The sequence below is a fragment of the Erpetoichthys calabaricus genome, chromosome 3 (genome assembly GCF_900747795.2).
Source record: "Erpetoichthys calabaricus chromosome 3, fErpCal1.3, whole genome shotgun sequence".
NCBI lineage: Eukaryota > Metazoa > Chordata > Cladistia > Polypteriformes > Polypteridae > Erpetoichthys > Erpetoichthys calabaricus.
The window spans coordinates 78,454,569-78,467,551 of record NC_041396.2 but is presented as its reverse complement, the minus strand read 5'-3'; the positions used below and the strand labels follow the sequence as shown (position 1 = coordinate 78,467,551).

General features: G+C 35.3%; 1 protein-coding gene across 7 annotated transcripts in view; it reads right to left on the bottom strand.

The window, feature by feature from the left end:
* The window catches only part of dnmt3ab (DNA (cytosine-5-)-methyltransferase 3 alpha b), a 601,530-nt gene that overhangs the window by 31,765 nt on the left and 556,782 nt on the right, over positions 1-12,983 (bottom strand). For all 7 annotated transcript variants that reach the window (XM_028796948.2, XM_051924572.1, XM_051924574.1 and 4 more), the window contains 3 exons: positions 11,320-11,364; positions 5,901-5,980; positions 2,103-2,215 (listed from right to left, as the gene is read on the bottom strand). In XM_028796948.2, coding sequence (XP_028652781.1) covers positions 2,103-2,215; positions 5,901-5,980; positions 11,320-11,364 — 238 coding nt within the window. The remainder of the gene's footprint in view (positions 1-2,102; positions 2,216-5,900; positions 5,981-11,319; positions 11,365-12,983) is intronic.

Sequence of the window (12,983 nt, the reverse complement as noted above, 5' to 3'; positions counted from 1 at the left end):
AAAGACTAACTGAAATAAAATAATTATCAACAAAAATATTTTTAGTTTTTGTAACAACCGGACTTATGCAAGGGCTAACCTGAGCTGCAGGGGTCGTGAAATTAATTCAAAATATATTAATAAGAATTTCATATTTGGTTATTGAATAAATATTCCTGCCATTAGTCTTTAACCCTTGCAACTTTTAACTCTAAAACATAAAGTAATCCATTATGAGCTGCCCACATATATTCATCTAGTGAACCAGTGACTAGTGAAGGAGGATGGGTGTTCAAACAGCATTTTCAGTGGCAGAGCAAGCTGAATACAGGTGCGTAAAGCGTATGTGACGAAGAAAGTGGTTTACTGTGTGATAATAATGATAGTTCTTCGGGAGCAGATAGTGGCAGCATGATAAATTCTCATCCAAGTGTTAGTGAAGCATACCAAGATGATGATTTTGTTTTGAATGTGCTTGGTAACTTTCATAGCTGTCGTTCACTGCATCTCTGGGGCTCAACAGGGAAGTATTATATTCAGATAATCCCTTACAGAATTTCAGTCTGTTCATAAATGATGCCATGTTAGCTGTAATTCTGACTGAGCCCAAGATACAGTATGTACACAGCAATTAATTCAGCAGCACACAATAAACTAAATTCCAGGAAGCATGAGTTGGATGTTCGTTATGATGAGCTGCCGCATTTCTTTGTGCTACTTGTATATTAAGATGTAATTCAAACGCCTGAAATCAGATTGTGCTAGTCAAGCAAATCTTTACTGTATGGGCAGAAAAATCACGAGTGAGTAACATTTCAGTTTATTTCGCAGGTGTCTGCATTTTGTTGACAATAATTCACCTGCCACTTCACACAGGAGAAATCATATTTGAAAATAAAACAGCAATAATTGAGAGACTGTCTAGGTCAACATAAAAGTTCAGCATAGTATTGCTGAGCAATCACTTTTGCTGTAAAAAGGTAGCTTAATAATGAAGCAAAACAAACCTTGTAAAATTCCTGAGTTGGCCACATCTCCACTGAACTACAGGTAGGTAGGTAGGTGAAGAGAGTGCCAACTGGTGAAAAATTAACCCTGCTAATTTGTTTTTGTATTTATTCTGTATTTATTCATTTAACTTCTTTAGTTTTACATTCATAGCTCAAAATACCTGATATTGTGAAAATAATCCGGTGGCAGAATTATGTTTTCAAATATTGTCTCCCTCTGTTCTTCCACTAACATTAAACTCATATCCAACCCTGTTAAGTGTATAGTTCTGTCTGATTGTGACACAAAACTAAACTCCATAGTAGCTCTTTAACCATACCATAATTAGTAAAACTAAATATGAAACTAACAGATATAAAAATAAAATAGAAATGTCTTTGTGAAATTAAAACTAAAAATACACTAGAAAGGAAAACTAAAACTAAACAGAATTTCCAAGTAAGATCAGAAATACTATAGAAATAAAAAATTAATATAAAAAGACAAAACTATAACAACTTTGGTTGGGACAATGATTGTGAAAAGAAGAGATTTGTTTTTAAACTGTCTTCACTTTAAATAAAGTGGTGCACAGAAAACATCTCTTTGTATCACAAACAAGTACCACCCAATTACAGCGAGATTTCAATGTCCCAATGAGACGCTTAAACTACCTATTAATAAAAAGCTTAGTTTTTTAATACATTTTTAAACACCATTGTTTTTTTGTTTTCAGCATGTGCCACTTCTTGTTTGTTATGACATTTAGTTGAAATTACAATTCTTGCTATTTTATCCATGCCTGTAGCTAAGGGAATATCCCAAATACCCACTCCCTCCACTCCTCCCAAGGGTGCCTGGAGACTACAGTAAGAGCTCTGAGAATTACTCAAACTCGGGACAACAGGTTCTGTCTGGGAACATATTAATTCAATTAGTTTTAATTTAAAAATGTATTGAACATAGTTAAAGAACTTAGTCAGGGGACCCAGGCTCATGTCTGGTGGATAATCTGGCCATACTTTTACCTAAGTTGTCATACAGCTGAATAGACTGTAGTGCATAATCTGAGTCAAGATGGTCAAAAAAATCTATTACATTTAGCAAGCATTGCAATTATGAAGACATCTTACCGGCAGCAGTTGTTGTTTCCACACATTAGCACCTCCCGTCCACCACAGCAAATGGTGCAGTAGGACTGGTAACCATCATCATCATATTGGTATGCACATTCTAGGAAACAGTTCTGTTCAAGATCCAAAAACAAACACATACATTATTAAATAAAGAAATTTCTGGTATCTGTCATTTATTGTGAGTTTTTTTTTTATATTTAGTAATAGTAATAGCATTTGTAAATAAATTTACTACCCTACTTATATTCACTGTACCCGGTACACACAACAATACATTTAAAAAGAAATTGAAATAGCATAATCAGAAACAAAATACAAATGTGTAATGCCACTATTTCTTATATCAATTACTATATATTTGTACTAATATAAAACTGGAAAATTTGGCATACTATCTAACAGGATGTCTAATTTTTAATATCCTTATTGGTATATTCAAACAATCTGCAGTCAAGTACTACTTCACACTTCATTATCATCACTACACTAGTAAGGTTTGCAGTGACAGAAATGAGGTCGCTGCTTCAGTTGACAAGTCATTCTCTTCCTCTGCTTGTGAAGCAGACGATCATGTACTTGAACTATTTCAATTGGGGCAGCTTTTCTAGGGGAAGACCGCAACCTCAGATTTTCAGCTGATAATTCTTAAACCAACACAAATCATTTAAGTGCATACTGGAGATCACAGACGGACGAGCCCAAAGAATAACATAAACCACAAACTGTTGGGGTTCCAAAACAAAATACTCTGCCAGCCACAGCTGTGTCTTTATATCCTCATCCTCCCTGAGAGCCATGTATCATATTGTCACAAATGCCTCAGACATATAACTGTTTTATTTCTTCTTCTTTGTTTATATATTTTCTTACTTCTATGTGAAGTTGATGTGTTTGACCAACCTTCTTCATACAACTCAGCCTCAACTTCCTCTAGTCATAGCCTTTTCCTTCAAGTCTTCATTTACTCTATCCATACACTTCTGCGTCGGCCTCCCCTGTTTTCCTTTGCCCTGTACTTCCATTACCATCACTTTTACACATAATCAAAGATTATCCATCTGGAAGTCATCCTGATTGGCACATATATAGTGTATATATACTGTGTGTTTTAAATATATATTTGTATGGGTGTAAATCAAAAAAATAAGGGCAATTTGAAAATTATGAGGTTACCATAATGGATAGAGGCTGATGCAATACGACACGCTTGCAATGGCTAATGGGTAGTTCGAACACGCATAGTGCAGTATTCTGCTGTCAATCTAGTTGAAGCCAAGGTCAAATTAACATGGACACTCCACTGAAAGACTGCACCATTTCTGAACATTGGGCCATTGTGAGATTTCTTTGGGGAGAGGGATTGAAACATGCTAAACTTCACCTGAGTCACCATTAAGCTAATTTTGGTTGTGAGTGGAACTTGGACTGTTTAGTAAATCCCCCATCCATAGTGACTAATACCTTCCATTGATACAGTATGTATTTTTTGTGCTATTAAAATCATGAAGTACTAAAATTATAATATGCTTCTTCACATTTCGTGATTTTTTTTTTTTTGCAGTGGGGGTACATTATGAAGTTTATAGTCTGATCACTGAGGTCCTAATTAGTTTTTAATGGACGGGATCAATAATGAATAGATGGAGTAATGAGTGTGTGAATATTAGGAAAGCATGTACAATACTGCTGAAATTAATGCTAGATTTTAGTTTATATTAAGAAAATTACAGATCATAGTCAGTAGCAATCAAAATACAGAGTTTACAAATACTGTATACAGAATTCCCTATAACAGCAAACCTCAAATATTCTTAGGTTTGTAACACTATTGTATGTAATAAACACTTGTTTGGTGCTACAGATGAAAACTTTATGGATGAGATTTCACTTCTGCTATGTAAATCTTTGCTGCAAGTAATGAAAACCATCAACACATTATATTTACAAATGACCATATAAACAAAGCCAACGTGTGTACATCAAAAATATTGCTGATTTATGCCTTTTTGTCAGAATTGGTGTTTGTTTTTTATGAATGAATTTAATCCACTATGCTAAACTTTAAATAGATTTCTGAAAAACTGTCTTGCTAGATTAGGAAGGTTTTTTTTTTTCAAAAGCTTACACTTATTTTTAGTCTGCTTAATTGCAAATTATAAAGTGAGAGTGAAAACCACATTTAAATATGCCTGTAGTATTTTCCTCAGAAGAACAGATAAAAATAGAAGGCAATTATGTTTCCTGTTGAGACAAAGATAAGCAGGCACAATATACATTCTGCTATAAAAAGAAAATACAAGTAGAACTGATGCTCATTAAGCTATTTCTAAATTCAGAGAAGAGCTGAATCACCTACTGAGTGCTATGCTTCATGAACCAAGCAATGCACACTTCAAGATGAGCACCCAGTTTTGATTATCTTTTTCCCTAGGACCTAAGTTACATGGTGTCAAACAACTGATCCCTTTCAGTACTGAGAATACTGGATCAATAGTCAGAGATGACTTGAAGGACAGCAATGAATTTATGTATATTTGGTGGATATTCCTCACATAGTCTTGGTAATTAATTCTTTCAAGGGCTTTCCAAGAATCTTAAGTACAGTATTGTCAAACTCAAACAAGAAAAGGGAATTAGGTGCATAAGACAATGCAAAAATCAATATCATACAATCCCCACTACTGTTTACATTTTATGTTCACACTGTGAGGCATATAGAGATTAGATGCTATGTGACACAGCAAGGGAAAAAAGCACAGTGTGACATGGTCTTAAAATTCTTAAATTTGAGATAAATTAGTAAGGTTTAAAGACAAACCACTGCCAGTGTTTCTTTAATTTGAGTTGACACTGTGGAATTTTTAAGAATAAGTAAACTAAATAATTTTAATTACTGAAACTATGTAAATACCAAAGAAGGTTTTAAAAATGTTGATGGGTGTAAATTGTTCATTTTAGGTACCTAATTAAAACATATAAGACCGGATTAACCTCTCATTAATTTTGAAGTTTGAATCTTCCAGTACAAGGTCAAAGGTGACAATACCCTATTTACCAGTCCTGGGTTCAAGGCAAGTAGTACTGTTTAGTGGGTTGCCAGGCTCAGTCACGTTCCTGTCCTTAATTACTAATATTTGTACATTAAAACTAGCTTGTCCAAATTTGGGAAATGAAAGGAGAGTGAAAATCTCAGAGAACACTCACACAGAACCAGGATTTGAATCAAGGACACTGTGGCGATCATAACCCATGTGCTACCATGCTATAAATGGATTATATTTCTCAAGATACATTAAAAATGAGACAAGAAAACATTTTAGTCAGAACTACATTATAACATGTTCAATACCTTCTGAGGCTTTTGCAAAAATCTAATAATGGGCTGTTTGGAATAAAGGGGGCAAAATTGGCTACATTTTGGAGGTTTACTCAGTTTTGTCATTGGTGGTAGAAGGGAGAGAAAATTCATAAATCCTTATGTTCTCACTCTCATTGTATCACTCTGTGGCACTAGCAGTTACTAAATCTGAGCCACTTTCTGTCCTTAAACAGTAGGCACTAAATGACAGAAAAGGTATTTTTTATTGCAAAATAAAGGCAGTGGCACTAGATTTAAAGTGTAACTAAGCCTCCATGCCAAAACTTGAATACAAAAAATATACTTATATATTTAAACATTTATCAGATGTATTGACATCCATCCACTAATACTTTCAGGCAAAAAAAATTTTAAAAAATCACTTACTCAATATACATTTTTAGAAAGGTTTATAGTTCCAGTAAATTGTATCATACCTTACAGTTTTGGCACATGCCTCCCAGGAAAAGCGGATGTTCAAGAGAAACATTCAAACTTCCACAAGAAATACAGATATCTGTAAGAAAAAGAAAAAAAGCTAAATAATTCTCAATAATTTTGTAATATTAACACACATTAATATCATCTGGCATTTAGATCTTTTTAATCAGCTATTGTTCAATTTCATTTAAAAAGTGGTTAATGAAAGTCATAGTTACAGTATCTTAATAATACAACGAAAACATATGCACTTAACGATTTTGACTATAAGAAGGATTCTTATTCCTAGTCCTGGACAATCACAGGGAATGCTGGCTTTCATTCTAGCCAATGTGTGCTTTGAAATGGACTTCTATTTCAAACACATTTGCTGCTGTTTCTCTATTTATGCCTTTATTGTGCTAATCTAAACAATTCAGACAGGACTGATTTAGTTTATAGAAGCTAAGCATTTCATTTTACCTTAATTTTGCACTGTTATTTTTTTCTGTCATGTCTTGCTTATTTTTAGCCATTGTTTACTTAAGATCAAAAATAAATTACATTTCACAATATCAGTACTGGATGCAAATGAATACTGGTATATTTCATGGTTCTTATTTGATATTTTTTCCATTTTCTGCTTTCAAGCTGCAGTCAAACAGACATGTCTTCACAATTTTGTTTTACTGTTGAGTTTACTCATTTAATGATATTCTGATTTAACCTTTTACAAAGTATACACCAAAGAGAAATAGTACTTTCAATGTTATCTCCATCTGTTTGACCAATAACAAGAAAAGACTTAAATAACAACAGTATTTTAAAAGAAATAAGTCAACAAAAAAGTAGTCATACTTATTAAAATGCTAAAATCCTATAAAAATGAAGGAAGCATGATGCAGATGTTTGAATTAATATGATTACGGTATAAATAATGTAATAAACACATTTTGCAGTTGAAATAGCAGGAATGGCTTAGAAAGAAAACATAGAGCCACTGTGGTTCCCCACCTCCAGGTCTGAGCATCCCTTATCTGAACAAATGCTTTGAATATTGTATATTATTCTTGGTTGAGCAGTGTGAAAATATTGTGTCCTATTGCATATATCTATTGTGAGATTAAACCCCTCTGAGAAAGGAAACTTAGTTTCAGAACATACCAATTAAGGAGCAAGTCAAGTTGGGGAGCATGCACTGGTACAGTGCGTTGCCACACCCAATATACGATGAAACAACTCTGGATCCCGTTTGGCAACCCCCCAGGCAGACACGTGGTCCAGTCCCACGCTCAGGAAATGACTCTCTATCTGCCGCAGCCAGGTGTTACGTGGGCGACCCCTGGGCCTGGTCCAGCCACTCGGGTCTCCAACAATGAAGATCTTACGAACTGGATCAACCTCGGGGAAACGCTCCACATGCCCGCAGTGCCGTGACTGACGCTCCCTCATAATTCAGGTAATGTGTCTCATTTGGGATTCCATGAGCAACGGCTCATTCGACACAAAATCAAACCAACGGTACCCAAGGATTTTTTGGAGAGACACAGTACTAAAGGAGTCCAGTCTTCATCTCAGGTCACTGGATAGCGTCCATGTCTCGCAACGATATAGCAAGACAGGAAGCACCAGGACTCTAAAGACTTGGACCTTCGTCCTTATGCATAAAAAAGTAAGGAGCTGACACATTAAAACAAAGAAATCTCCCCAGTTTGCTTCTGCATGACTTTAACATGCTAACTTCTTAGCATGTTCTTCTGTCCTCTATTTTGCCCAACATAACTTGCCTTTTAAGAACTTGTTTTAATTTTGTGCTTAAAAGTTCATTTATTTATAATCAGAAATTTAAAAAAAGTTGTTAAAACACAAAGTAAACTCAATATTGTAAGAATATGCTTCAAATATTAAGCTAAATATTACTTTCCCTATTTTTTTATCATTGTTTCTACACATACCTTTCATGAATAGCATCATCAAATATTTTAAACCAAGCTGTTTGTCTGTCTGTCTTTGCCTAATTAAACATGTCCAATGTCTTCAACACCAAAAACAATGCATTACAAATGAGGATCTTTTTCTAAATACTGTAAAGGTTAAAGTTCAATTTTGCAAGAGTTACTGTTTGGGCTTATGCTCTTAAAATGTTTAGTTCAATTTATATGAATAATAATTTTGAAAGGTTTGTTAAATTTAAATTACTAAGGCAAATTTTCACACACAAACAGAAAAATATCAGGTAAAATTACATGAGGTAAAATTACGGTTATACTTCCTTAGAAGGCTGGCGTCCTTCAACATCTGCAATAAGATGCTGCAGATGTTCTATCAGACAGTTGTGACGAGCGCCCTCTTCTACGCAGTGGTGTGCTGGGGAGGCAGCATGAAGAGGAAAGACGCCTTACGCCTGGACAAACTGGTGAGGAAGGCAGGCTCTATTGTTGGCATTGAGCTGGACAGTTTAACATCTGTGGCAGAGCGAAGGGCGCTCAGCAGGCTCCTATCAATTATGGAGAATCCACTGCATCCACTAAATAGTATCATCTCCAGACAGAAGAGCAGCTTCAGCGACAGACTGCTGTCACTGTCCTGCTCTACTGACAGATTGAGGAGATCGTTCCTCCCCCAAACTATGCGACTCTTTAATTCCACCCGGGAGGGTAAACGTTAACATTTAACATTATACATAGTTATTGTCTGTTTTTCACCTGCATTATTATTATTCTTTAATTTAATATTATTTATTGTATCAGTATGCTGCTGCTGAAGAATGTGAATTTCCCATTGGGATTAATAAAGTATCTATCTATCTATCTATCTATCTATCTATCTATCTATCTATCTATCTATCTATCTATCTATCTATCTATCTATCTATCTATCTATCTATCTATCTATCTATCTATCTATCTATCTATCTATCTATCTATCTGAAGGTTTTCAGGTTAGAAGTACAGTTTATGAAGAAAATGTTTAAGTAGACAGCCCATATACAAAAGTGATTTAAAGGCAAAAATGATGTTGGGTCATGCAGTATTCCTTGTGAAGTTCAAGTCAAGAGTCTTGGTCTCCATCTCACAAGAAAGGCATAACAATACAAGAGGAAGTCTAGGCAACATTTGCTAGAGTGATTCTAGAAGTGTGGGCTATGTGCTATGATGACCACAACTTGAATTTCCTTGGTCTTAGAAAACAGAGATAAAAAAATGATAAAATTACTTAAAATTATGAAAAATTAATGCTGGATTTCCAGAAGAAAATAGGTTCTTTCAAAACAAAGTGAAAACACTGCTAAAGGCTGGTGAAAGTCAATTGTATACAACTTTTAGGAAGTTGAGGGCAAAAATGGAATTTGTACAATCATTATTCTTGAAACTGCTGTGAAGAAGCCACCATTAAATAGTCAATAACAGTCAAAGAACAGTTGTTAGGATTAACTGACAACATACTTATTCTAGGCTGTAATAGTGTACACTGTATATACATATAAAGTAAAAGCTGGAGCAGTACATACAGTAAGTAGTTTCACCTAATGCCAAACTTTTGTAAAAAACAGATATGATCACAACTGAAAAATATTTACTGTAATGTTTTCTAAACATTCTCTTGTTAAAATATTATTCCTGGTGACCCTGAATTAAACTAAGTAGGTTTCAACATTTATGCACTATACTGTATGTATGTACAAATTGCAAAAAACTAATTTCATCTAAATTTCTTTGCAATGAAATAAAAGTGTTAAATCAAGACACTATATAAAAGCGGTCGGGATTGTCCTTCCGTCCCTTGAGTGCAAAGCGTAGCGGTATTCTGCTTATCACAGACTTACTACTTGCGGTACGAAGCGACGCGATGTGAGCAGAGCTCTGGTGCTCCCATTGTTCCCTTGCTTTTGTGCGCGTTCTTGGAGATTAGGTAGGCTCTTTTTCGATTTGTATACAAAGAAATTTTGTCCTGCCTTACTTCTTCTAACTTGGTCACTTTATTAGCAGTCATTCATTGACTTTTGTGACACAATGAAAGGCAAAGCTCTCACTGACTCACTCATCACTAATTCTCCAACTTCCCGTGTTAGGTAGAAGGCTGAAATTTGGCAGGCTCATTCCTTACAGCTTACTTACAAAAGTTAAGAAGGTTTCATTTCGAAATTCAACGCGTAACGGTCATAACTGAATCCTACTTACGTACATACTGTATATACGTTCATAGCCTGCAGCTCGATCACCGTGTGTGGTGGGGTTGCGTCCTGTGTCCCCCGGCCTCCCACGTAGTTGGCTGCCTGCCTATTTTACACGTTTGGAGAACCGCCAATGCCTCTTAAACATCTTAGATTCACAGGTGACGATTTGAGTAGTGGACACTTTGATGTTTATGAATATTTCAACTCTCAAAAGCTGGATGCGAAGTCGATGAAACCGGTTGTATGCTTACAACGCTTGACAGATGCCGAATGTCACTTGAACACAACAAGTCCTGCAAATACTAACGTAATTGAAACAAACCATGAAACTCAAACCGATTATGATAGCAGCAATCCAAGCTGTGAGAAAACAGTAAAAAGGAGGCGTGTCAGACGTTGTGGTACATTTTCTGATGCATTTAGGCGGAAACAATTTCGTGACGCTGCCGCCAAATACTCGCAGGCAAATCCACAAGTTCATAGACACGCTGTCACTAAATACTCGCAGGCAAATCTACAAGTTAATAGAGACGCTGCCGCTAAATATTCGCACGCAAATCCACAAGTTAATAGAGCTTCTGTTTCTACGTACGATCCCAATAATAAAAAGTGGCTCATACAAAAACAACAGGTTTGGCTCAAAAAACCCGATTGTGGATTTGCGTACAGCCACCGAAACTTTGTAATGGCACGAGACTTCAGTTCACGTGTCTGCAAAAGAAACTAATTGAGGCAACTATTTTTACTGGCAGTGGCTCAGGGGAGAGCTTTTTATTCCTCGCATCCCCGTTATACCCTCTGATCTCCCATTCCAATTCAAACGCCTCCAATTTCTAGTAAGGCTCTGCTTTGCAAAGACAATTAAGTTTCAGGTACAAACCCTACAAAAGGTTGGCATTGATTTGAGGCAAGATTGCTTTTCACATGGCCAACTGTACGTTGCATGCTCAAGAGTAAGCTCAGTGCACAGCTTGGTCATATTACAACCGGAGGGCCGAACTGACAACGTGGTATACAAAGAGATCCTTAACAAATAATTATTTGTATATTTTCTCTCAGTTTAAAAATGTTTACTTTTCTTCTTAATAACAATTTTAAGGCAGTATTTCGCCGCTACGAAGCATGGATATTTTGCTAGTATGTTAATACAAGATATGTTTCTCATTAATGGGATTGTTCTTTTCTTTTTTCCTAAATGCAGTAAAAGACAGTTTCAAAGACCTTAAATAAACAGAAAAAACATGCTCAATATTCCTTACCTTCAATGTTCCTGCATTTCTGTCTTACTTCATAAACAAGTCTCTCTAGAAATAAGAAAAAATAAGATTATAACTTCTAAAAAATTTAGATTACAAATAGTCTATAAATATTTAAAATGAACAAGCCATTATGATGCTGTTATTAAACAATAACTCACAACACATTTGCATCTGTAAGGACCACACTATGTCATACTTATTCTGCATTTAAAATGCACCCAGATCTGTGTGAAATGCATGGTTTAAAATGTCAAGAAATGGTACAATATATATATATTAATGGTTATAAACTAAAAATATAAAGACATAAATACTATTATTTTCTGCAATTAAATAGTTATGTAGGAAAAATAGACATTTGTCTCTTTTTCTTTGGCAATGCACATGAGACATTCACTGTAGTTCTCAGACCTGAGCTATAATATTTGACTATACATTGCCAAGTTATGTGATCTTAGGATGTGTCTAACGGTTACAGGAGGAACGATTTGACTTGACACTGCCACTAACCCAATTCTGGTTTGCCCTAGAATGAAGGAGGACAATCTGGAGGACCACTGATGTCACTTCTGCTGGGAACATTAATCACCTTGCCCTTCCACTCCACTATATAAACCCATCTGATGCAGGAAAAGATTAGCATTTGTGGACTCAGTCTTGAAACATACTGGTTTCTTGAACAGCTTCTTTAGAAAATGTTGACTGTGAGGTATAATCTATTTTTTTTCTAAAACACAACATTTACGAACTTGAACATTAAACAGGATTACCTGTCAGTTGCCCCAAATTGTTTTCCTCTTATTTCTTGTTATTCTACAACATTCACCTTCAAACCCACATCTCAGCCAAAGCAAAATTCTTTAATCAACTAAACGATAATCTACAGTAGGCCCTACCTCCTGGGATGCAACAACTTATCTGGGTCTCTCTTATAAAGAAGTGGGTTATGCAACATGAGTTATGTGAAAATTGTTTTGTTTTTCCCATGGATCGTTTGCCTTTGTCCAGTGTTTATCACTATTGAGTACCATTTAATCACAATTTTTGTTGTGCACTTTCTCCACTAAAAAATAAGATTAAACATTTTTCTCAGCCACCACTACAAACTACATGGGGTAGGTAACAAGTAAAAAACATTTTTGGATGGAGTATTATTTTAAGCTGAAAGAAATGATCAGCATGTTAGGTAAATATTTAGATTTTATAAAGTTCTTTCTCTAAATTATAATAGAAAAGATAAAATCAAGACAGCATAACCTCCTTGTGCCAGGTTTTCAGTTGCTGACATTTAGCCTAGCAGCAGTTTTAAACTGAGCTATTGGGGAAGAAATGCCAGCTACATTCAAGCCATTTCTAAATGAATGATGCATCTTTGGGTAAATCATTAAACAAGACTCTAAAAGGGGAAATAAGATTTCTAAAATGAAGCTGTCTTTTTATTTGGAAACAAAAATCTTAACAGAAGGCAACTTAACGAAAAAAATTAAAGTAATATAGAAAGTACAATGGTATGCTGCAAAAACAATCCATGAAATTCAGTATTCAATGCCTGCCTGAACAAAAGAGCTTTACAACTGGATAGCCTGGTCTAAAATGGTTCTTTGGATAGGATAAAGCAGCAAATAAGAAGGCTGAGCACAGATCCAGCATGTTTACTTTAGGAT